General features: G+C 44.2%; 1 protein-coding gene across 2 annotated transcripts in view; it reads right to left on the bottom strand.

Moving 5' to 3' along the window:
- Positions 1 to 632: 632 nt before the first annotated feature.
- The window catches only part of DNAAF11 (dynein axonemal assembly factor 11), a 37,932-nt gene continuing 10,675 nt past the window's right edge, over positions 633 to 27,889 (bottom strand). The window contains exons 5-12 of one of the 2 annotated variants that reach the window (XM_072151167.1): positions 27,485 to 27,693; positions 23,816 to 23,977; positions 21,191 to 21,268; positions 16,252 to 16,317; positions 14,758 to 14,827; positions 13,183 to 13,278; positions 6,653 to 6,729; positions 633 to 2,056 (exon numbers count right to left, since the gene is read on the bottom strand). In XM_072151167.1, coding sequence (XP_072007268.1) covers positions 1,873 to 2,056; positions 6,653 to 6,729; positions 13,183 to 13,278; positions 14,758 to 14,827; positions 16,252 to 16,317; positions 21,191 to 21,268; positions 23,816 to 23,977; positions 27,485 to 27,693 — 942 coding nt within the window. In that variant the 3' untranslated portion in view covers positions 633 to 1,872. The remainder of the gene's footprint in view (positions 2,057 to 6,652; positions 6,730 to 13,182; positions 13,279 to 14,757; positions 14,828 to 16,251; positions 16,318 to 21,190; positions 21,269 to 23,815; positions 23,978 to 27,484; positions 27,694 to 27,889) is intronic. The other variant, XM_072151169.1, reaches the window with a different exon arrangement.

The following is a 27,889-nucleotide window of genomic DNA, read 5'->3' as shown; positions in this document are numbered from 1 at the left end:
AGCAGCACAAGGAGGAGATCATGAAGGTTTCACACCGGCGGCCACAGAACAGATTTGGCTTCTACCTGGGAGCATGAGAACAAGTCTCTCCAATCTGACTATAAGCTCAATAATTAAAATTAATTATCTCGTGTGCGGGTGCACAGGAATCCTCCAGACGGTATGAACGGGGGGTACGGTGCACGCGCTGCTAATTATACAGTCAGGATTTTAATTGCGTTGTGTAAACACATTACAGGTAATTAAGAAAAATGGAAAATACTTTCCGTGCAATTCTCTTCGTTTTTGGATACATCGATGGCGACGTAATACGTGATGAATGATGGGCAGGTGACATCACGCAGACACGGAGGCACAGGAGGGGCCGGTATGGCAGAATATGCAAATTTAATACGTTTAATTTTTTTAGGATAATTTGCATAAAAATATTGAGGAGTTGGTGGGAAAGTGGGAGTGTTGGCCGGGGCGAGACAGATGCAACCAAATGCAACTTTGTAAAAAGCCACTAATGGCCGAGGAAACAATGGGGCAGATTTACTTACCCGGTCCATTCGCGATCCAGCGGCGCGTTCTCTGCGCTGGATTCGGGTCCGGACAGGATTTATTAAGGCAGTTCCTCCGACGTCCACCAGGTGGCGCTGCTGCGCTGTAGAGCATCGGAACGCACTGGAATACACCGAGTCGGGCTGAGTGAAGGTAAGTGCAAGTTTCGCGACACATTTTTTGTTTTAAATGCGGCGTTTTTTTTCGAATCCGTCGGGTTTTCATTCGGCCACGCCCCCCGATTTCCGTCGCGTGCATGCCAGCGCCGATGCGCCACAATCCGATCGCATGCGCCAAAATCCCGGGGCAGTTCAGGGGAAATTGGCGCAAACCGGAAATATTCGGGTAACACGTCGGGAAAACGTGAATCGGGCCCTTAGTAAATGACCCCCAATGTATTTAAAGGGAACCTGCCAGTTAAACTTCCCACACTAAACATATCTACCGTATGAAAATTGCTATTTTATAGCATTACAACTATCCCTATATTGTTCCGCCCCATGCCTGTTCCACAGTCCGTTTGTAAAGTTGACTCTCCATCTTTGTAAATTACTCTGTGTTTATGTCCTTTCTGCTCAGATGTGCCTCCAGCTTCCTAACTGACATGCTTTCTCTCAGCTCTGCTACATCATTCATACCCTGGCTGTGTGACTCGCTGAAGAGAATTCCTGAGGGAGGGGAGAATGAGGGGATTGAAGGGAATTCCCTCAGGAATTCTCTTCTGTCATGGGAATGAGCTGGAGGCGTGGCTGAGCAGGAAAGACATGAATCTGCAGACACAGCTCAGAGGAAATATGAAGATCAGACTCACACAGGGTCACATATCGAACTGATGCCTTCACAGTTCGCCACAGAATGGGCTAAGGTGGCGTTCGTGATCTTCTTAGGAGTCTCCTGTACTTTCCAAAAGGCTAAAGACATGCCCGACCAGACTTCATACAAGGTTTATTTGTAGCCTGATTTGCCCATGGAGACACATTGCTTTGCATCGGAGCTGCGTACACAAAAGTTACAAGTAGCTTTGCTATTTTATTTAAGATGTAGAGCGACTCATAAATCAATGATTGCAAAAATATCCACACCCTGTGTCCACCTCCCACCGATTATTGTAACATGAGGGGACAGACGGCCTTGGTATCCCAGCGCATGCAGAACCTCAGCTTCACTACATGTGGGCTGCAGGTCCAAAGCAAACACGGACCCCCATCGCCGCTACCTGAAGTATCTCGAGAGCCCTCAGAGACCCTTAACCCCTCATCACTAGGGATCCTTATGACAGGTTCCCTTTAAATACTGTACAATATACACAAGGCAGTACCAGAGCGTGTCCTATACCAGAGGAGGGACCTCGGGATTATCGGAGAAGTCTCCCTCGTCCTCGGCCGCACTCTTGGCTTTGCAGTTGCTCGGTATCAGAGGTCCCTGGGCTCCGCTTCTCTTGTCCTGGACAATATTCGCCACGTCTGGAAATGAACGCGCCGTTGGATCCACTTCAAGCGTCTCAATTCTCTCGCTGCAAAATATATCAGAGGCTGAAATCAGAGAGAGACACGAGCCGAGTGCAGGAAGGAGCGAGGAAGGGGATGGAATAAGATACACGGAGACTTCCCAAAAATCATCACAGTGCAGGAAAGCCTGATGAGGACTACAACCACCATCATCTACAGGAACTCGGATCTCCTGCCACTGATGCTGTAGTGACCACAGAAATAACTTCTCACCTCTGCATTTCTCTGATATAATAATAATAATAATAATAATATATATATATATAATGATATCACAGCATGAAGGTTATAAGTAACAACATCAGATCCTATATTTAGAACCTGTGATTTATAGGTAATGACATCAGGTGCTGTAGGTCATAAGCTACGACATCACAGCCCCTAGTTATAGGCAATGACATCAGAACCTGTAGTGTCTAGGCAATTCAATCAGATCCAGTAATTTAGGGGTAATGACATCACAGCCTCTACCTCTAGGTAATGACATCAGAAACTGTAGGGTATAGGCAGGGGTGGAGTAAGACCACCATGGACCCTGGGCTGTATGGATATTATGGCCCCTACAAGTCTGGAATCTCTTCCTACATCTGGTACTAGAATCAGCTTCTTGGGGAATGGAGGATGTGTCCCTTCTACTACTTTCAATCTGTGGTTTCAGGACCTTCAAAGGTCCTGAAATGGCTCTTGTGTACATGTGTAATAAGAACAGGAACAGATGTATAAGAATTTCATAGTTGAAAGTCCTTGTCAATATAAAATTTGGTGGGTGGTTTTGTTGGCCATGGGCCCCTTAGAATGCTTGGGCCCCGGGCTACCGCCCAAATCGCCTATGTTATGATCCACTACTAAAAATATAGGGAATAACATCACAATGTGAAGTTTCTAGGTAATGACATCAGATGCTGTAGGGTATAAGCTATGACATCACAGCCCCTAGTTATAGGCAATGACATCAGAACCAGTAGGGTGTTGGTAATTCAATCAGATCCTGTAGTTTACAGCTAATGACATCAGAACCTGTAGGTTATACGTTATGACATCACAACCTGTAGTTTTCAGGTAATGACATCAGAACATACCCGTCCACTTCCATATAAATCGGATCAGGTTCTGGGACATGGACTATAAGCAGTTACAGTGATACCAGTCACTAGTAGGATTATTCCTAGTGTCCTTCCAGGGCCTCCAGAGAGGGGGCTCAGCCGTCATTGCCCCAGCGCCTCTCCCAGGGGTATTACATTCTTAAAGGGGTTGTCCGAGAGTTATGAAAATAAACTAAAGGTGGCCGGAGGGGGCTGCTTAAAAAAATAAAGATGTACTTACCTTCCGGGGCCCTCCGGTGTCCCGCGCTGCTGTCACTCCGGTCCGGGCGCCATATAAACAAACATGGGCGGAGCAACGCTCCGGCCAGACCCGTCAACCTTCCGGCCCGCATTCACAATGCTGTGAATAGGGATGGGTAGGCGTGGCCAGCCACGACCGGCCGGAAGCAGAGTCCAGCGCTGCTCTGGCGGCCATGTTTGTTTACATGACGCCCGGACCAGAGTGACAGCAGCGCTGGACACCGGAGGGTAAGTAGATCTTTATTTTTTTAAGCAGCCCCCTCCGGCCAACTTTAGTTTATTTTCATAACTCTCGGACAACCCCTTTAACCAACAAGAGGATAAGGGTTTGGTCATGGAAATTACATGGGAAGGGAAACAAGAACCTGATCCTTCCACCCTGAGGGGCAAAATGCGGTACCGTAACATCGCCCCCTCTTATATACAGGGGCAGGAAACATAATAAACTTCCTAATGTCCACTATTTCCTAAAGTGTATAACAAGGTGACTCTCATATTAGTCTACAGAGCAGCTGATCTTTAGCCTCGGCGTCGTGACCCTCTCCGTTTGGCGAGCCGGGCCGCGGTGCCAGCCCTATTATATTAATTGTAAAATGAAGGAGTATCCAGGTGATTATGCAGAGTCATGATCCCGGCAGCCGTGAGATGTTGTGTACACCTCAGCCCTGCTGGGATAATTACCAGCGCGATATTAGTAACAAAGGATTCCGGCTTCCAAAGGAGCCCCAGGAGCACACGCAGACACCGCAAAATGTTCCCAATCATACGGGATCTAATGCCAGAAAAATAGGGTATGAATAACACATATTTATGTCTCATTAACCGCGATTTGTACTGAGGCGCAATCACATAGACAGACACATGTGCATAGCACCGCTGCAGTACCGGAACTGGCCACAGGGGGCTCACAACATGTTATTAACTGCCCTTCTGTATCACCAGCAGAAGCCCCGCCTCTTCTAGGCCACACCCTCTTTATTTTTGTGTTTCAATTTTTAACTTTTCGCATTCTAAAAGCCATAATTCTTAAATTTTTCTTTCTATGTGGCTGTAGGAGGGCTTATTTATGTGATTGGAGAGAGGGGTGAAGGCCCTAAACTCACCCAAAACCAATTCACTACCTGATCTGCCCAGGTTGTGCTAGTCACAAAGGACAACCTGAAGGCAATCCTTACTGTATGTGGCAGGGAACAGAAACAAATGACAGACGAAGAGACAGATATACTAACACTAGAGAAACGGGGAACAGCACAGGATCGGGGAACAGGCTCCACAACCAGTTTTAGAGGACAGGCTCAGGATCGAGGTATAGGGTCCAGAACAAGGTACAGGAAACTGGCTTAGATACAGGTTTGTGGTCCCAAACCAGAATGGGGTTAAGGGTTTCAGAATCAGGGTACCAGATCAGACTGGGATACAGGGTTCTGGATAAAGAAGGATATAGGGTCAGGTACAGCTTGAGGGTTCCGATAAGATTGGGGTTCAGGGTTTCGGATTAAATGGGTATACAGGGTTCTAGATCAAGAAGGATACAATGTCAGGTACAGATTTGGGGTTCTGGATCTGCTTGGGGTTCAGGGTACTTTATCAGATACAGGACACAGGGTTACGAATTAGATAGAGATACAGGGTTCTGCTTCAGATTTGTATACAGGGTTCCAGATTAGGCAGCATACAAGGTTCTGGATCAGTCAGGTACACACTCGGGGTTCTGGACAGGAAAGAAGGTTCCAGGTAAGGAAGGATACAAAGTTCCAGATCAGGCAGCATACAGTGTTAGGTAGAGGTTTGACTGCAGAATAGTGAGTGCAGCTCTGGAGTATAATAAAGGATGTAATATATATATATATATGCGATTATGTTACAGACTCACATTATGTATATGATGTACAGTGAAGGATATGTATCTTTAGTTGAATGTTTGGACCTGGGCCTAATGTGCATATAATTGATTACTGGGCGGCTGTACATCCTCAGAACTGCTTTATGTGCACAGCAGATACAGACTTAAGTATTTGCTGCAATGTTTATTCACTCTAAGCCTCCACTTCTGCTCGCTAAGACCTATTGTCTCCCTCCCTGAGGCATTTCATCATATCGCTGGGTTATGGATAAGGCTACTTATATGTATGATAATAGCATCCATATATACCTACCATATGGGGCTGGTAGTGCTTTATGGGAATCCACTACTCTATTAACCCTTTTAGAGGTAGCTTTCTAATAAAGGACATTCATCTTTTGTCCACAGGATGGGGAATACATATTGGAATGGATGCTGACTACCGGGACTCCCCTCACTCCGAAATTGGAATAAATGGGGGCCCGCTAATCCCCATCAGCTTCCCTGTCATGCTGAATTCCATCAGCTCTTGTGTGTGCAAAATCCTATTAAAGGCAATAGAGCTCAGGGCGACTATTAGGACTAAATTTTGACTATTTACAGCCACCACTAGGGGGAGCTCAGAATCTTACTGCATACTGTACACACATTGAAGTCAATAATAAATCTGTATGCAGTAAGCTCCTAAGCAGCCACTGGTGATAACAGAAGGTTATTAAAATTACAACTAGACAATAACCTGCTAAATATTGAAAGTATAAAGGATAATCCCCTGGGAACGTTCCCGTGTAGATCATTGTGTTCCTGTTTCCTCACAATAGGGCAGAATGGTATACAGTGTATTCCATGGAGAAGCTACTGAACGTATGGGAAAAGTAAGCAACGATCTACTGTGGTACCCATCCGAAAGAGTGGCAATGCCATATTAAAGGGGTTGGCCACTATCACAATATTTTAGGGGTACGTATAGGACCCTAATAGAGTCACCAATACTGTACCAAGGTAAAGTTTATGTTAATCAGCAGAGACCAGCAGCAGGACTCAGGACTTCCTCTGGTGCCCCATGTCCTGCCGGCTTCCCCCACCATCATAATCACTCCCATATCAGTGGTTGGAGGGGCGGGTGGATGTCTTTGCCACGCCCCTCCAACCAGTGATATGGGAGTGGTTATAAAGTAATAACTGCAGGCCTCCCCCTCCATCTGTCCTGCTGCCAGTAAGTCACCCGCTGGCCCTGGCGGTTTTGCAAAAACTTACCAGGGTAACAATTATATAGGTGACCCTATAAGAGTTTTGGTAAAGTTTTGTGATAGCGGCCGACCCTTTTAATGGACGTATCTGAATATTCAAAAATAGGTCTATTAATAATTAATATTAATAAGGATAAATTGGGTACCCCTTTAACCCCATGTTACCTGCACTGCACATTACTGGAGTTCCTGCTTTTTACCCCTGGAGAGGCCGCCCTCGGTTTCTGGATGAGATCGGAGGCCTAGAAAACACAATACAAAAGAGTAAATAAAGAGGAATTCTACCCAAAAAAAGAGACCTCCGTCACCTGTTTCCTAGTCTGACTGTAATCCGGACACACGGAGGAGATACTCCCCATCAGCCGGGTTTGCTTCCAGCTGTGTCTATGTGACAATGTCGGAGGTGACAGTGCAAGGCATGCTGGGACTTTTTACTACAGTCACAGGTTACAGATCACTGATGTAAATGTGGACAGTGAACATGTAAATAGCCACAGATCTAGAAATTATAAAAATAATCCATGTGTACAAATACATAAATATATAGACAAGTGAGGAGGTAAATGAAACTGCTCGTCCACTCTGCTCTCCTGGGGGTAAAACCTCTAGCAACTACTACAGATGTCACTAAGAGGAGGAGGGAAGGGGCTGTGCACTTTATTTTTCACAGTTCTGCTGATACTAACAAAATACCAGGCCTGATATCCAGCATTGCTGACAAATTCCCTTTAAACAGTCGGCGTGACATTGGCAGTTTGGATGTTACATTAGTTATTAGTAATCTCCTGGTAATGAGGTGACGCCTCTCCCTCTGCGGAGGACGTGCGGTTCCTGGATAATGTGTGTGGGGATGGGAACTGCTGATGAGGAGAAAAACTTGTGTGTTCCTCAGACTCCGGGATAATGGCTTGTGATGAATTATTGATGGCGCAGACTCCTCAGGGCTGGGATCAGATGTTTCCATCCACTGGAGATGGAGAGTTCTGCCATTAGTGAGTACGGGGTGATAATACCTGGCACCCGCCGCTCTGCTCACACCTGACCGTGTAACGTCACCCAAACACAGGCTGCACCCACACATGCAGGATCTAACTGCACCCGCTGCTCCCACACCTGACCTTGTAACGTCACCCAAACACAGGCTGCACCCACACATGCAGGATCTAACTGCACCCACACATGCAGGATCTAACTGCACCCGCTGCTCCCACACCTGACCGTGTAACGTCACCCAAACACAGGCTGCACCCACACATGCAGGATCTGACTGCACCCACACATGCAGGATCTAACTGCACCCACTGCTCCCACACCTGACCGTGTAACGTCACCCAAACACATGCTGCACCCACAAATGCAGGATCTAACTGCACCCACACATGCAGGATCTAACTGCACCCACACATGCAGGATCTAACTGCACCCACACATGCAGGATCTAACTGCACCCACACATGCAAGATCTAACTGCACCCACACATGCAGGATCTAACTGCACCCACACATGCAGGATCTAACTGCACCCACACATGCAGGATCTAACTGCACCCACACATGCAGGATCTAACTGCACCCACACATGCAGGATCTAACTGCACCCACACATGCAGGATCTAACTGCACCCACACATGCAGGATCTAACTGCACCCACACATGCAGGATCTAACTGCACCCACACATGCAGGATCTAACTGCACCCACACATGCAGGATCTAACTGCACCCACACATGCAGGATCTAACTGCACCCACACATGGAGGATCTAACTGCACCCACACATGCAGGATCTAACTGCACCCACACATGCAGGATCTAACTGCACCCGCCGCTCTGCTCACATCTGACCGTGTAACATCACCCAAACACAGGCAGCACCCACACATGCAGGATCTAACTGCACCCACCGCTCTGCTCTCCCCTGACCGTGTAACATCACCCAAACACAGGCTGCACCCACACATGCAAGATCTAACTGCACCCGCCGCTCTGCTCACACCTGACCGCGTAACATCACCCAAACACAGGCTGCACCCACACATGCAGGATCTAACTGCACCCACACATGCAGGATCTAACCCACACATATCTATCTCATATCTATCTATTTATCATCTATCTATCTATCTATCTATCTATCTATCTATCTATCTATCTATCTCATGTCTATCTATCTATCTCATATCTATCTATCTATCTCATAACTATCTATCTGTCTCATATCTATATCTATCTATCTATCTATCTATCTATCTCCTATCTATCTATCTATCTATCTCATATCTATCTATTTATCTATCTCATATCTATCTATCTATCTATCTATCTCCTATCTATCTATCTATCTATCTATCTATCTATCTATCTATCTATCTCATAACTATCTATCTGTCTCATATCTATCTCATAACTATCTATCTGTCTCATATCTATCTCATATCTATCTATCTATCTATCTATCTCATATCTATCTATCTATCTATCTATCTATCTATCTATCTATCTCCTATCTATCTATCTATCTATCTATCTCCTATCTATCTATCTATCTCCTATCTATCTATCTATCTATCTCCTATCTATCTATCTATCTATCTATCTATCTATCTATCTATCTATCTATCTATCTCATATCTATCTATCTATCTATCTCATATCTATCTATCTCATATCTATCTATCTCATATCTATCTATCTATCTCATAGCTATCTATCTATCTATCTATCTATCTATCTATCTATCTCCTAGCTATCTATCTCATATCTATCTATCTATCTATCTCCTATCTATCTCATATCTATCTATCTCATATCTATCTATCTATCTATCTATCTATCTCCTATCTATCTATCTCCTATCTATCTATCTCATATCTATCTATTTATCTATCTCCTATCTATCTATCTATCTATCTATCTATCTATCTATCTATCTCATATCTATCTATCCATCTATCTCATATCTATCTATCTGTTGCTGGATAGATTTTGTTTGTTTTCCTGACATCCCCTTTAAATTTCCTTCATGCCTCCATGATCTGATCCCATGACGGCCCTCGTGGGGTAATAACTGTGTTTGGGGGGGGGGGTCTTTTATGAGGAATTAGCGCCTGTAAGAGGCAGGAAAGGGTCCGGGGTTTTACGGCTTCCTAAGTGCTGGAGACGTTGATGAATCAGCAGCTCCGTCCGCACTGATGACTTCTTGTAGATTTAATACCCCTGCCCGCGGCCGGCTCATAATACCCAGGAAAATCCTGCCCCTAAGCCCAAAATCCGTGTAACACCTGGATCAATACAAACAGCGGAGCAGGACTGCGCCCTCCTGGGACGCTGCGCATACACTTATTATACAGCCCCGTGGCTACATCACTCAACATTAATACCACAGCTGCCAGGCACTGAAGGGTTAAAGCCACTCCACTGCATCACCGCACATTTTAAGGACCACTTTAAGGGGTATTCCAGTTAATGGAAGTTATTATCTATCCATAGAGGACAGCTAGGACCTCTCCTCACATGACCTCAGAGGTTCCCTTTACGCCCTTATAATGAAATGGTGCTGAGAATGAACCCCCCGGATCATATAGAGGACACCCGTATAGCATATAGTAATGTATTGTACCCCTGCAGTAATTCCACAAATCACTGGCCTCAGCAACCACCTCTACCCAAAGCCTACAGCACCAGCACAAACACCTCTACCCAAAGTCTACAGCACCAGCACAGCCGCCTCTACCCAAAGTCTACAGCACCAGCACAGCCACCTCTACCCAAAGCCTACAGCACCAGCACAGCCACCTCTACCCAAAGCCTACAGCACCAGCACAAACACCTCTACCCAAAGTCTACAGCACCAGCACAGCCACCTCTACCCAAAGCCTACAGCACCAGCACAAACACCTCTACCCAAAGTCTACAGCACCAGCACAGCCACCTCTACCCAAAGTCTACAGAACCAGCACAGCCACCTCTACCCAAAGCCTACAGCACCAGCACAGCCACCTCTACCCAAAGCCTACAGCACCAGCACAGACACCTCTACCCAAAGCCTACAGCACCAGCACAGCCACCTCTACCCAAAGCCTACAGCACCAGCACAAACACCTCTACCCAAAGTCTACAGCACCAGCACAGCCACCTCTACCAAAAGTCTACAGCACCAGCACAGCCACCTCTACCCAAAGCCTACAGCACCAGCACAAACACCTCTACCCAAAGTCTACAGCACCAGCACAGCCACCTCTACCCAAAGTCTACAGCACCAGCACAAACACCTCTACCCAAAGTCTACAGCACCAGCACAAACACCTCTACCCAAAGCTTAAAGCACCAGCACAAACACCTCTACCTGAAGCCTACAGCACCAGCACAAACACCTCTACCTGAAGCCTACAGCACCAGCACAAACACCTCTACCTGAAGCCTACAGCACCAGCACAAACACCTCTACCTGAAGCCTACAGCACCAGCACATATATCTGATTTGTAATTCAATCCTGTTGGGTGACGGGCTCCTAATTTAAAAATCCACAATGCCTCACGTTTAAGTAAGGTTTTACGACAGTCGCCAACTCAACCACCTCTACCCAAAGCCTACAGCATCAAAACACCCAAGTCTACTCAAAGCCTTCTACCCAAAGCCTACAGCACCAGCATAACCACTTCTACCCAAAGCCTACAGAACAAGAACAACCACCCCTTTCCAAAGGCTACAGCACAAACAGCTCTTAATAGAGCCTACATCGCCAGCACAACTACCTCTACCCAAAGGCTACCGCACCAGTACAACCACCACTACCCAGGGCCAACAAAAACAGAAAAAACACCTCTACCCAAAGTCTACAGCACCAGAACAACCACCTCTAACCAAAGCCTAAAGCACCAGCACAACCACCTCTACCCAAAGTCTACAGCACCAGCACAACCACCTCTACCCAAAGCCTACAGCACCAGTACAACCACCACTACCCAGGCCCAACAGAACCATAAAAAAAACAACTCTACCCAAAGCCTACAGCACCAGAACAACCATGTCCACCCAAAGACTACAGCAGCTCTACACAAAGACTGCAGCACAAACATAACCACCTCTAGCCAAAGACTATATATAGCACAATCAGCTGTACCAAATAAAAACAGCACCAGCACAATTACCTCTACCCAAAGACTACAGTACAAGCACAAAGACATAGCACCAGCACAACCACTTTTATTCAAAGCCTAAAGCACCAGCAGTCGTATGTGTAGCGGTCATCTCTGATGCCTGTGACTGCAGCAGCGAGTTTTGGAGCTCCCAATGTTAAGGAGTCATACAGACAGTGCTGGGTAAAGGAAGACCAATCTCTAACAGCTGTAAACTCTATTAATAGGCAGTCACGTGTAAGTCAATGTTTGAAGCATTAAAAGTTACACAACATGATGGGTTGTCAGATAACATGTCGCCAAGTCAGAAATCAATATGTTCCATACCAAAAGGATACAGTCAGGGAGGCTGAGCAGTGAGCGTTTCCTATGCATAACTGTGTGACAGGAACGGACTGATGATCATAGTAACTGTGAGAGGAGTTTCTGTCTTACTTCGTAGAGTCCCTACTTAATACAGTCTATAATTGGGGAAAATCTGATGTCTGGGATGGGGGAAACATAAGTCTCCATAGACTCAAATATAGAAACCCAGAGGCGGATTCCCTCTTCTGCTGTACAACCATCCCAATGTTATATATTAGTGATAGAAACAGCACGTGGCAATCCAGTATTAGCTATCAACCCTGGAGAGATGTGTAATCATACCATTGTGTGCTGATAGTAGCAGCAGGATTGTGAAATATGGATTTGTATTCCAGGACTGTAGCTTCTTCAAGTGCACTGGGGGCGTGTCCTCACACTGCTGGGCTCTGTATTGTCCCTGGAGAGATATGCAATCATACCTTTGTGTATGCTGTGAGTAGCAGCAGGACTGTGAAATATGGACTTATACTCCAGCATTGTAGCTTCTGCAGGTGCACTAGGAATGTGTCCTAACACTGCTGTGCTCTGAGAGATGTGTAATCAGACCTGTGTGTATGTAGCAAAAGTGAAGCTCTTTCAGGTCTGCAACTAAGAAATGTGAGTCTTTCCGCCTGAAGAGCTTTCTGCACTCTACTGCTCCACCTCTACTATATGTATTAGCTCTAGTATGCCTTTAAGTAAAGCCACTGACTCTACTATGGGATTATGGGAAATATGCAGATACATTTTTTAGGATAGGACAAGGAAAATAAAAGGCAAACCATGACATGGATAGGACAGGTATCCCAGAAGGTGCAGCTCGTAGCAGTGACTCAGGACAGAGAGGAGACTGTGGGACATTTGAGCTGCAGAGAACTGAAAGCTCTACCCAGGGCACCTGCAGAGCTGCAGACCTGTATCAAGAGTTCACTATTCACAGTCCTGTTCTCCACATTTCTACCTTATAATGTGTACACAGAGCACAGCAGTGTGAGGACTGCCCCCCAGTGAACTTTGGAGAAAATACAATCCTGGAATATAAATGCATTTTTCACAGTCCTGCAGCTACTAGCAATCTACACAAAGGTCTGATTACACATCTCTCCAGGGACAATGCCTAACACTTCCTAATGGTCAAAACAGCTGTCAAGAGGTACTGATACTTCAGACCATACTGTATACTGTGTCCAAGGAGGGGACAGGTAGGTACCTTGGGCATAGTGATGACTAAGTGCCCCGTTGTCTGTGACCTCTTGGCGGTGCTGCTGTCTGGCTTCACTTCTTCGGACAGGACGAGCTGGAAGGGCTGGAAGAGGAACGAAATGCAACATGAATGAAGATCAAGGCGAGGTTACACCGTAGCAGTGGTGGGGTCCCCTGAGCCAAAAGGAAGGAGCCACATCCCACTGATTATGTACCCTATTTGTAGATATTATACAGTAGAATATTTCATACCCTATTGGAGGGGAATGATAGTTCAGTGCGGTAAAATCAGGAGACATTATCCCTTTAAGGCCCCAGATAAAAGCCCCATTTAGGCAAAAATGTTCATCTGACTTCCTGTTTGTATCCACTTCCTCCTTCATGGGCGTCAATGTCATTTAATATGTAACAATCCATTGTGAAGGACGCTATGTAATACCCAATTTACCCTGCGGGGGTGCTATAGGGAAACAAAACACTAGGTTCCCCAGCGATCGCAGCTGATCACTGGTGGATGTAATAGGGGGTAGTCTTTGTGATCATATAACCATAAAAGGGGTCAGCTTTTGGGGCAGATATACAATGTTTCACAATCAGCAGCCAATCACAATGCAGCTTTCAACTTTTGCAGCATCGCAAGAAAAACTGCTACGCTGTGATTGGTTGAGAGTTAGTTTTTCGGAAATAAAGTTCTACAACTTTCCAATAATCTTCGTTTTCTTCCACCCCTTCGCCTTTGGACTGGTTTTAGGAAATCTCACCGCCCGACCTTAAAAAACCTCCAGATGTCATAGAGATGAGGGGCCGCTCCGTGTGCGCTGGGAATGATTGATGTAATGAGCAGCGGCTTATGGCAGATACCAAATAATTCTGTATCACAATCTCCAAGTGAGAGGCAGAAGCAGAGACTGATGGGAGCTTTCACTTCACATCATTTCTATCTTATTCAATCCCTACTGAAATCTCCATACAATGGATTCAACCAAAAACACCGGGTCACTACAGAACCATCACAAGAAGAGACTGAACAAAGTTATCTCCATACATGTATCATTATAACAGCTCTGTAAATCGGGACGCAAAAGCAAAATACAGGCAACAAAATCCCCTACTTAAAGACACCCGACTTAGAGAACCCCCCCCCCCCCCTTACAGACGGATCCCTCTGCCCCTGTGACCTCTCTGGTTGTTACTATAGTCCCAGGCTGCAATGATCAGCTGTAAGGTGTCTGTAATGAAGCTTTATAGATAATCCTTGGTCCCATTACAACAAAAGTTATGAAACTTCAGTTGTCACTGGAACAAAAGAAAAAAAATTGTCTAGAACTTCAATGATAAAATATAGTTTCGACTTACATACAAATTCAACTTAAGAACACACCTCCGGACCCTATCTTGTATGTAACCCGGGGACTGCCTGTACACCTTCAATACTTCAGGAGCTGAGTATAGGCTAATATACTCAAGTATAAGCCTATTATAATGGCTAATGCACGCCTACCTGTTTGTGTTAAAAAATATATGGAATAATATATCTAAAAAAAAAATTACTTTTTGATTATTATTCCCCCTTTGCAGTTACCTTGCTCTTCACCGTTACTCTTACATAATTAGGTTGAACATCAACGTCAACGAGAGAAGTGTCCAGGTGTCTGGAAGAAATTCATGACATAATAATAGAAAATCGATACAAAATTCTGCATTTTTTTCCCTATATCTCTGTGTGACCCTGTACCATGTCTGTGCATGACCCTGTACCGTGTCTGCTTGACCCTGTACCGTCTCTGTGTGACCCTGTACCATGTCTGTGCATGACCCTGTACCGTGTCTGCTTGACCCTGTACTGTCTCTGTGTGACCCTGTACCGTGTCTGTGCATGACTCTGTACCGTGTCTGTGCATGACCCTGTACCGTGTCTGTGCATGACTCTGTACCGTCTCTGTGTGACCCTGTACCGTGTCTGTGCATGACTCTGTACCGTCTCTGTGTGACCCTGTACCATGTCTGTGCATGACTCTGTACCGTCTCTGTGTGACCCTGTACTGTCTCTGTGTGACCCTATACCATGTCTGCGTGACCCTGTACTGTCTCTGTGTGACCCTATACCATGTCTGTGCATGACTCTGTACCGTCTCTGTGTGACCCTATACCATGTCTGTGCATGACTCTGTACCGTCTCTGTGTGACCCTGTACCATGTCTGTGCATGACTCTGTACCGTCTCTGTGTGACCCTATACCATGTCTGTGCATGACTCTGTACCGTCTCTGTGTGACCCTGTACCATGTCTGTGCATGACTCTGTACCGTCTCTGTGTGACCCTGTACCATGTCTGTACATGACTCTGTACCGTCTCTGTGTGACCCTGTACCATGTCTGTGCATGACTCTGTTCCGTCTCTGTGTGACCCTGTACCATGTCTGTGCATGACTCTGTACCGTCTCTGTGTGACCCTGTACCATGTCTGTACATGACTCTGTACCGTCTCTGTGTGACCCTGTACCATGTCTGTGCATGACTCTGTTCCGTCTCTGTGTGACCCTGTACCATGTCTGTGTGTAGCTCTGAACTACATAGGATCTTAAAATAGATAAAATGAAACATGGGGGCTCATTTACTAAAGGTTGCACCGAGCGCTTTAGTCAGACTATGCACCTTTTTCGGGGCTAAAACGGCTTGCACAGGCATTTAAGAAGTTTGCCGCGATTGAGTGGCGCACAGGACCCTTTTTGTGACGCGGCTGCGCTGCTTCCATGCGGCACAAATTAGGGGGGAAGGCCACCGGTCGATCCGACTGATTCGGACAGAGCGTTGGATATAACTCTTAAATTGTGTTGCAAGCCCCATATATATATATATAAAATGCACCACAAAAAAGATGGTGAACTCGTACCAGAGCAGAGAAGCGACACATTCATGATTTCTGGTGCACAATCTCAGTGAATCGCAGCATAGGGTTTTATACACAGACAATGCACTTTCGGTGAACTCCGGTGACCCTGTAAGTAAATGTGCCCCAATGTATCTAGAGAAGTAGAAACAGGATGAATTTATACACAACAAAATTAAAAACCTACCTATAGATCCCCAAATCCAAAATGAGCTGATTCCTCTCCTCATCATCCGTGAGAGTGAAATCCAACCTACATAATATAAAACCGCGAGGAAGAAAACATCATCTCAGCGCTGCTTCTATCCATGGATAATTAATACATGATAAGAGAAATTATTAATTACTATAATACTGCCCCCTATGTACAAGAATATAACTACTATAATACTGCCCCCTATGTACAGGAATATAACTACTATAATACTGCCCTCTATGTACATGAATATAACTACTATAATACTGCCCCCTATGTACAGGAATATAACTACTATAATACTGCCCCTATGTACAAGAATATAACTGCTATAATACTGCCCCTATGTACAGGAATGTAACTACTATAATACTGCCCCTATGTACAAGAATATAACTACTATAATACTGCCCCCTATGTACAAGAATATAACTACTATAATACTGTCCCCTATGTACAAGAATATAACTACTATAATACTGCCCCCTATGTACAGGAATATAACTACTATAATACTGCCCCCTATGTACAAGAATATAACTACTATAATACTGCCCCCTATGTACAAGAATATAACTACTATAATACTGCACCCTATGTACAAGAATATAACTACTATAATACTGCCCCCTATGTACAAGAATATAACTACTATAATACTGACCCTATGTACAAGAATATAACTACTATAATACAGCCCCCTATGTACAAGAATATAACTACTATAATACTGCCCCCTATGTACAAGAATATAACTACTATAATACTGCCTCCTATGTACAAGAATATAACTACTATAATACTGCCCCCTATGTACAAGAATATAACTACTATAATACTGCCCCCTATGTACAAGAATATAACTACTATAATACTGCCCCCTATGTACAAGAATATAACTACTATAATACTGCCCCCTATGTACAAGAATATAACTACTATAATACTGCCCCCTATGTACAAGAATATAACTACTATAATACTGCCCCCTATGTACAGGAATATAACTACTATAATACTGCCCTCTATGTACATGAATATAACTACTATAATACTGCCCCCTATGTACAGGAATATAACTACTATAATACTGCCCCTATGTACAAGAATATAACTGCTATAATACTGCCCCTATGTACAGGAATGTAACTACTATAATACTGCCCCTATGTACAAGAATATAACTACTATAATACTGCCCCCTATGTACAAGAATATAACTACTATAATACTGCCCCCTATGTACAAGAATATAACTACTATAATACTGTCCCCTATGTACAAGAATATAACTACTATAATACTGCCCCTATGTACAAGAATATAACTACTATAATACTGCCCCTATGTACAAGAATATAACTACTATAATACTGCCCCCTATGTACAAGAATATAACTACTATAATACTGCACCCTATGTACAAGAATATAACTACTATAATACTGCCCCCTATGTACAAGAATATAACTACTATAATACTGACCCTATGTACAAGAATATAACTACTATAATACAGCCCCCTATGTACAAGAATATAACTACTATAATACTGCCCCCTATGTACAAGAATATAACTACTATAATACTGCCTCCTATGTACAAGAATATAACTACTATAATACTGCCCCCTATGTACAAGAATATAACTACTATAATACTGCCCCCTATGTACAAGAATATAACTACTATAATACTGCCCCCTATGTACAAGAATATAACTACTATAATACTGCCCCCTATGTACAAGAATATAACTACTATAATACTGCCCCCTATGTACAAGAATATAACTACTATAATACTGCCCCCTATGTACAAGAATATAACTACTATAATACTGTCCCCTATGTACAAGAATATAACTACTATAATACTGCCCCTATGTACAAGAATATAACTACTATAATACTGCCCCTATGTACAAGAATATAACTACTATAATACTGCCCCCTATGTACAAGAATATAACTACTATAATACTGCACCCTATGTACAAGAATATAACTACTATAATACTGCCCCCTATGTACAAGAATATAACTACTATAATACTGACCCTATGTACAAGAATATAACTACTATAATACAGCCCCCTATGTACAAGAATATAACTACTATAATACTGCCCCCTATGTACAAGAATATAACTACTATAATACTGCCTCCTATGTACAGGAATATAACTACTATAATACTGCCCCCTATGTACAGTAATATAACTACTATAATACTGCCTCCTATGTACAGGAATATAACTACTATAATACTGCCTCCTATGTACAGTAATATAACTACTATAATACTGCCCCTTATGTACAAGAATATAACTACTATAATACTGCCCCCTATGTACAGGAATATAACTACTATAATACTGCCTCCTATGTACAGTAATATAACTACTATAGTACTGCCCCCTATGTACAGTAATATAACTACTATAATACTGCCCCCTATGTACAGGAATATAACTACTATAGTACTGCCCCCCATGTACAGGAATATAACTACTATAATACTGCCCCCTATGTACAGTAATATAACTACTATAGTACTGCCCCCCATGTACAGGAATATAACTACTATAATACTGCCTCCTATGTACAGTAATATAACTACTATAATACTGCCCCCTATGTACAAGAATATAACTACTATAATACTGCCCCCTATGTACAAGAATATAACTACTATAATACTGCCTCCTATGTACAGGAATATAACTACTATAATACTGCCTCATATGTACAGGAATATAACTACTATAATACTGCCTCCTATGTACAGTAATATAACTACTATAGTACTGCCCCCCATGTACAGGAATATAACTACTATAATACTGCCCCCTATGTACAGTAATATAACTACTATAGTACTGCCCCCCATGTACAGGAATATAACTACTATAATACTGCCTCCTATGTACAGGAATATAACTACTATAATACTGCCCCCTATGTACAGGAATATAACTACTATAATACTGCCCCCTATGTACAGTAATATAACTACTATAATACTGCCCCCCATGTACAGGAATATAACTACTATAATACTGCCCCCTATGTACAGGGATATAACTACTATAGTACTGCCCCCCATGTACAGGAATATAACTACTATAATACTGCCTCCTATGTACAGTAATATAACTACTATAGTACTGCCCCCTATGTACAGTAATATAACTACTATAATACTGCCCCCTATGTACAGGAATATAACTACTATAGTACTGCCCCCCATGTACAGGAATATAACTACTATAATACTGCCCCCTATGTACAGTAATATAACTACTATAGTACTGCCCCCCATGTACAGGAATATAACTACTATAATACTGCCTCCTATGTACAGTAATATAACTACTATAATACTGCCCCCTATGTACAAGAATATAACTACTATAATACTGCCCCCTATGTACAAGAATATAACTACTATAATACTGCCTCCTATGTACAGGAATATAACTACTATAATACTGCCCCCTATGTACAAGAATATAACTACTATAATACTGCCCCCTATGTACAAGAATATAACTACTATAATACTGCCCCCTATGTACAAGAATATAACTACTATAATACTGCCCCCTATGTACAAGAATATAACTACTATAATACTGCCCCCTATGTACAAGAATATAACTACTATAATACTGCCTCCTATGTACAGGAATATAACTACTATAATACTGCCCCCTATGTACAGTAATATAACTACTATAATACTGCCTCCTATGTACAGGAATATAACTACTATAATACTGCCCCCTATGTACAGTAATATAACTACTATAATACTGCCTCCTATGTACAGGAATATAACTACTATAATACTGCCTCCTATGTACAGTAATATAACTACTATAATACTGCCTCCTATGTACAGGAATATAACTACTATAATACTGCCTCCTATGTACAGTAATATAACTACTATAATACTGCCCCCTATGTACAAGAATATAACTACTATAATACTGCCCCCTATGTACAGGAATATAACTACTATAATACTGCCTCCTATGTACAGTAATATAACTACTATAATACTGCCCCCCTATGTACAAGAATATAACTACTATAATACTGCCTCCTATGTACAGTAATATAACTACTATAGTACTGCCCCCCATGTACAGGAATATAACTACTATAATACTGCCTCCTATGTACAGTAATATAACTACTATAATACTGCCTCCTATGTACAGTAATATAACTACTATAATACTGCCTCCTATGTACAGTAATATAACTACTATAATACTGCCCCCTATGTACAGGAATATAACTACTATAGTACTGCCCCCCATGTACAAGAATATAACTACTATAATACTGCCCCTATGTACAAGAATATAACTACTATAATACTGCCCCCTATGTACAGTAATATAACTACTATAATACTGCCCCCTATGTACAGTAATATAACTACTATAGTACTGCCCCCCATGTACAGGAATATAACTATGTTTTTTAAATTAAAAAACAATGTTAACCCCTTACTGCAGGTGATAATGAGGTCTATTTTCCTCTCATGTAAGAACTCTATGATGTTCGGATTAGCGCTCCTATAAATAGCGGTTATTAATTAGCGTTCTGCGTTCTGTATCCGCAGTGAGTTGTAACATATGAATCTGCCAAATGTTCTTGTGTGTTTGTGCGGGGCTGGAGGTTCCTCTCATTTCTCACATCAGTGTTTACAATGAATGATAATTCCCCGGTTGCCTGGTTCCAGGATGCGGTTATAATTAAGGGGGGGAGCCGGCGAGGCGCGAGCCGCCGCGCGCTGGAGCAGATCTGTCAGATGCCTTTGTATAGGAGACTGTGAAGCGGCTCTGAGCACAACAGGCGGTTATTAGCGGCTTCCCTGAAAACTTTATTCTCTCCGTGTATTTGGCGCTTACTTGGGTTCGTTAACATTCAGGGGGCGTCCATCTCTGCTGATCAGCGTCCGGGGAGGTTTTACTTTCTTCTTCTCTTCACTGAAACAAAATATGTGAGATCAGACTACAGATACATATATATTTATCATATCAGTAAGCAGGGACCGGCCTGGGACCCCCTTCCCCCCAATAGGTCTGCTCAGACTTTAAAGCCCCCCACACAGCCACTTCAATTATGCTAATGAGACATAAGGGCTACCCCAGCCCTTCTGTGCTGTGGCTTTACAAACTGTTGTTACACTGTGCAGCAGCAGGTCTCAGTCTCATCCTCCCCTTCCTGTAATCTCTGCAGCAGTGAGCACTAGTGATGGGAAGTCCGGCTCTTCTTAGTGAGCTGGATCATTAGGCTCCACTCACTAAAAGAGTTGACTCTTCTGGCTCTTGAACGGTTCCCTATTAAATATAAGTGAGCCTCAGGCCAGTCGGTCATCCCCCACTAAACTCCACTTTTAACCTGATCAGAGACGATTAGGGGCGGGGTTACGTGAGCTATCGGTTCACTGAAGGGAGACAACTCCTTTTGTTCACGCGAACGAGCCGGCATTTCATGCTGATTCATTCGCAAACGAACCATCACTAGTGAGCACACAGTGGGAGGGGGGAAGTGCTCCTTCACACTAATAGCCTGTGTAGCTACAACATGGGGGGCTAGGGCGGCCTTTCAGGCACCTTATATATAATTTTAAAGTTTAATTATAACTTATGTATAATTTTAAAAGTTGATTTTAGAAAGAAGGAGGCCATGGATAACAAATATACGGAGATTAGCACAGTCCTGGTGCCTGGATCTATGGTTAATGTCCCTGGTTTATCAGGATGGATTGTGAGGATTTCCTTTAGGCTCTCCATACATTTTAGATTGCTGTCAGTCGCCCCCTCCCATATACCCCAGCGCTGTGTTTCGGCTGTCATGGTGTATCGCCAGCTAATACTAGTTCACAGTATTGTCATCGTCCCCCAGTCCACCAACCTAAAAAAGTGACAGCCTTGAAAAGAGAAAAGAATGAATGGACATCTTTATGTGAGGATAACCGCAGGCGTTAGATAAAAAGCTGACAGGATGCAAAAAGATACAAGGCTGCGATGTGCGCGGGGATCCCTCGGATCACAGCGAGTCCTGCCGCACCGCCAGCTATTATCAGACAAAGACCAGGGGGGGTCATTTACTAAGGGTCTGAATCGTGCATTTCCAGCGGGTTTCCCGTATTTTTCCGTTTTGCGCTGAATTGCCCAGGGATTTTGGCGCACACGATCGGAATGTGGCGCATCAGCGCCGGCTTTCACGAGACAGAAATCGGGGGCCGTGGCCATCGGAAAACCCGATGGATTTGGAAAAAACGTAGAATTTAAAACACGAATTGTGTCGCAAAATCAATCATTCAAATGCACCAGGGATTGGATGGTGAACTCCGACAGACCTCGGCGCAGCAGCAACACCTGGTGGACAAGCTTAGAGAATCACCAGAAGACCCGAATCCTCATCGGAGAACACACCGCTGGATCACGACAGGACAAGGTAAGTAAATGACCCCCCAGGTCTATGATGCTTCTAGAATAAGATATTGAGGCGGCCATCTTTGTAGAGTGTGCAGAAATAAAGGCAAATCAGCCCTGGGGTAACGTGACCCCCACAGACCCCCCCTTAGTCTACTCTATGTGCTGTGATTTTCTGGTACTATCCTCTACCTCTCAGAATTTATCCCTGGATGAAGTAGAAATCTCGTCTTTCTCTGCGCTGACTTCCTGGGGAACTGATGAAGGGTTTGTATTAGTACACAGCAGCCAATCAGAGGAGGGGGAGGAGCAGCCTGGACCAATGATGAGACGGGGGTGTGTCAGTGACTCATGAGTCTGAGTCATGTAGGTGATGAGCCGAGCAGGAGGAATTGAAGAAAATATAACCCCACTTGTATATGAATAGTGGGACATTACCCCACCAGACAAAGAGGGGAATCAGTCCTTACCGTTACCATTGGGGGGTGCTAGGAGTTACCCCACTATGGGCATTCTGCTCTTCTCTACTCTACATTAACAATGTTTCCATGTTATAACACACCAGGAGGCAGAAAAGAAGAGCACACATACTTACCTGCTCCGGCCCCCAGCTCCCGCTCGCTGGTACTTCCAGTTTCAGTCTTGTGCCCCATTGGAAGTCGTGGTGGGTCACATGACCCCTTCATCCAATGACTGACCTTCTTATTGTCTCACAATCCAAGGAGGGCCAGTCATGGGATGAAATGGGATCATGTGACGCCCCAAAGGTTGTGGTCAACTAATCGGAGTAGTAAGCCTACACTAAACAGTCTACTAGTGAGACCGATTTATGTACAAATGTATACAGTGAATCAACGCCCTTGGAGAGGTGACTTAAAGGAAATCTACCATCACAATCCATCATGATAAACCAGGGACATTACTCATAGATCCAGGCACCGGGACTGTGGTATCTTCTTATATTTGTTATCCATGGCCTTCCCTCCTTCTATTCCATGTTACAGTATGCTGGAGGGGGTCCTGATCTTGCACCCCCAGCCCCAGGGTCTTGTGACGGGTTGTATGACATATTCCACCACGTTCTGCCCTTACCTCTTGCTCTCCTTGGCTTTGCGCTTCTCCTCGATGTATCTGTGAGTTTCCAGTCTACTTTCTGGGGTGTATTGTGACGGCTGCTGCCAAAAAGCTTCATCCTCTTGGTTTTCCTGGGGATCCACTTCAGGACAGTTCTCTTTATTTTCTGCAGATTCAGGTCTGAAAAATATTGATCAATAATTATAATTTTTTCAATAGAAGGTCCGGTCTTACAAAGGCCCCCCTAGCGGTGCCAGGCTCGTAGCACCCCCGTAACACTGCCTTCCCCCCACAACCTCCATAACAATGCTGGATCCATCGAGACCCCATAACAATGCTGGATCCATCCAGACCCCATAACAATGCTGGATCCATCCAGACCCCATAACAATGTTGGATCCATCCAGACCCCATAACAATGCTGGATCCATCCAGACCCCATAACAATGCTGGATCCATCCAGACCCCATAATAATGCTGGATCCATCGAGACCCCATAACAATGCTGGATCCATCGAGACCCCATAACAATGCTGGATCCATCGAGACCCCATAACAATGCTGGATCCATCCAGACCCCATAACAATGCTGGATCCATCCAGACCCCATAACAATGCTGGATCCATCCAGACCCCATAACATTGCTGGATCCATCCAGACCCCATAACAATGCTGGATCCATCCAGACCCCATAACAATGCTGGATCCTTCGAGACCCCATAACAATGCTGGATCCATCGAGACCCCATAACAATGCTGGATCCATCCAGACTCCATAACAATGCTGGATCCATCCAGACCCCATAACAATGCTGGATCCATCGAGACCCCATAAAAATGCTGGATCCATCGAGACCCCATAACAATGCTGGATCCATCCAGACCCCATAACAATGCTGGATCCTTCAAGACCCCATAACAATGCTGGATCCATCCAGACCCCATAACAATGCTGGATCCATCGAGACTCCATAACAATATTGGATCCATCGAGACCCCATAACAATGCTGCATCCTTCGAGACCCCATAACAATGCTGGATCCATCCAGACCCCATAACATTGCTGGATCCTTAGAGACCCCATAACAATGCTGGATCCATCGAGACCCCATAACAATGCTGGATCCATCGAGACCCCATAACAATGCTGGATCCATCGAGACCCCATAACAATGCTGGATCCATCGAGACCCCATAACAATGCTGGATCCATCGAGACCCCATAACAATGCTGGATCCATCGAGACCCCATAACAATGCTGGATCCATCGAGACCCCATAACAATGCTGGATCCATCGAGACCCCATAACAATGCTGGATCCATCGAGACCCCATAACAATGCTGGATGCATCGAGACCCCATAACAATGCTGGATCCATCGAGACCCCACAACAATGCTGGATCCATCGAGACCCCACAACAATGCTGGATCCTTCGAGACCCCATAACAATGCTGGATCCATCCAGACCCCATAACATTGCTGGATCCTTAGAGACCCCATAACAATGCTGGATCCATCGAGACCCCATAACAATGCTGGATCCATCGAGACCCCATAACAATGCTGGATCCATCGAGACCCCATAACAATGCTGGATCCATCGAGACCCCATAACAATGCTGGATCCATCGAGACCCCATAACAATGCTGGATCCATCGAGACCCCATAACAATGCTGGATCCATCGAGACCCCATAACAATGCTGGATCCATCGAGACCCCATAACAATGCTGGATCCATCGAGACCCCATAACAATGCTGGATCCATCCAGACCCCATAACAATGCTGGATGCATCGAGACCCCATAACAATGCTGGATCCATCGAGACCCCACAACAATGCAACCTCTACAACCCTAAAAGCAGAACCTGCCACATGGGGGGGGTGCACAGAACACCCCTAAAAGTGGGGATGAGTGTGTGATAGCGCGGGGTCTGATCACTGTGCCCCCTATACTAAGCTCCGTTCAGTATTTAAGCTGTCACAGAGGTCCCACAAAAGTGAAAGGCTAGCAGCACGAGGATACTCCCCTGCACACTATTATGTCACGATTTTCTCGCAATAATTGGATGTGTCATTGGTTGGACCCCGAGGAGCAGAAGTCTCTATCATGACCTCACTCCTCACTAAGGCTTAGATGCAATACCCCACATGGCCTCTGAGCAGGCGTGGTGCTGTTTTGGGATAGAAACAAACTTATTTTTCCAATTCTGTACTTCTTCTGCAGATTCTACACTTTGGGGGTACCCGAGATCGGAGCTTGGCCACCCAGTGAGGACGGCTATGCTATAAGGGCATATGGGGTACAGAGAGATCCGGCTGTATTATTCCGACTCGGATGCCTCATGTATTTCTTCTCCTTCCTGCAGAGAAGTAGAAGTCTTGCCAAGAAGACAATCGCGAAGAAAACGAATGAGGATAATTTGCAGCTTCCCGTGTGATGCGACTTCTGTCCTCTGTGGGGAATCTCTTAATAGCTGAGGAGGAAGCCAAGCAAATGTTCCTCTGTCCTCATCTCCATTATGAGGGATGTGAAAAGCTGCAGAGATTTGGGAAAGCTCCCAATGCAGAGAACAAACTTTATCGCAGTTTTCTTTTTGCAGCCAAACTTCATCTAAAAATTGAATGTTACGGTTTTGTGTCCACAGCTGCTATGCAGAGCTATACTTCTCCATGGTAACAGACTGCAAACAAAGCATGCGTAGTCTGACCTTGTGGTTATGTAGTAATTTTCTCCTGCTTCTTCCCAAAATGCATTCGGTATGTTGGTGAGAATTGGGAACAGAGTGACTGCAGAATCAGACTACACAGGGTTTGTTTGTTGTCTGTTACCGTGGGAACACATGGTAAAAGAAAGATGTGAACGTAGCAATAACAAAGGCTATTACAAAGTTTCTTTAAAGCAATTTTACATTGATCATATGGGACAAGAGTCTGCTTACCCAACGGTTACCATTTTGTTTACCTTACAATTGTACTAATTGTAACTTTCCTGAGGTTTAGCAGGCAGCTTATCGGCTAGCACCAATGAGTGTTTAGACAGAGCAAGTCTACAAATATAAACTCCGGAGCTTTTGCCTTGTCCTTCTTGGATTTAGTACTTGGATTTAGTCTCATTCCTTAGATTTTTAGTCTTGTCTCTGATCTGAGATAGTGTTATGAGCTAGAGAACTGATTGCTGATTATTTTCGTGCTGCTAATGCAGCAAAGCCAATCTGGCTGACAACTTCCAACTGCCACAACTAGCCAAACCACAGAAGGAGGGTTTGTTATTGGCCTGTCATGTGCTGTGCACACTTCCACTAATAAAGGAACCTTGAGTTGTTTTTCAAGAGCACATTTTCTCTGTGTGTGTCTGTGGCCTGATAGAGACCCCCACATACTTTTGCCCCTGAGTCCCATTAGATTTCCTAAGTAAAAACCAGACCAGGGGAGTTGAGGACCTGGGTCCTGACTCCCTCACTGTTGGCAAGGATACTTATAGCAATTAAATTTGAGAACCATATTTGCTCTTCATCTGAAAGTAAAAAAGGCTTTAACCAGAGGCAATGACATACAGTCCCTATCGGTAGCCAACTAAGAAATTTCTTTACATTAATCAAAGGAAAACTCAACATAAAACTGACACGTTGTATCCAGGTCTGAGGGGGTACAATAAGACAGAACCTGCTACACGTACAATGCGTTACTGATGTCGGTGTCCCCGCGTCCATCCGCGCCGGGCTCTCTCCCCTGTGTGCGGGAGGATTGGCTCAGCGCCTCTTGTCTATCCCGTAATCTCTTCAGCAGATAAACCTCCTCCTGCTCGCTGATCTGCTGCTGCACTTGGCGGTAATCCTGCAGGGCCTGGATCCGCTCAGAGCGATCTATCTCCTTCCCGTCCAGCCACTTCAAGACAAACAATATCAGACTCTCAGCTCCCAGAAGTGGAAGGGAAGAGACAAATAATCACAGTAGAAATATTATCTCCAATGTAACAAAATCCGTGTAAACGCTGCAGGAATTTAGGAATATCACAGAAACCTGAAATATTATAGTTTATACTAAAAATTTGCCCCCTTTGTACAAAAATATAACTACTATA

Source organism: Engystomops pustulosus, chromosome 5 (assembly GCF_040894005.1).
Source record: "Engystomops pustulosus chromosome 5, aEngPut4.maternal, whole genome shotgun sequence".
NCBI lineage: Eukaryota > Metazoa > Chordata > Amphibia > Anura > Leptodactylidae > Engystomops > Engystomops pustulosus.
Note: the sequence above shows the minus strand (reverse complement) of the source record. Positions and strands in the feature narration are given on the sequence as shown.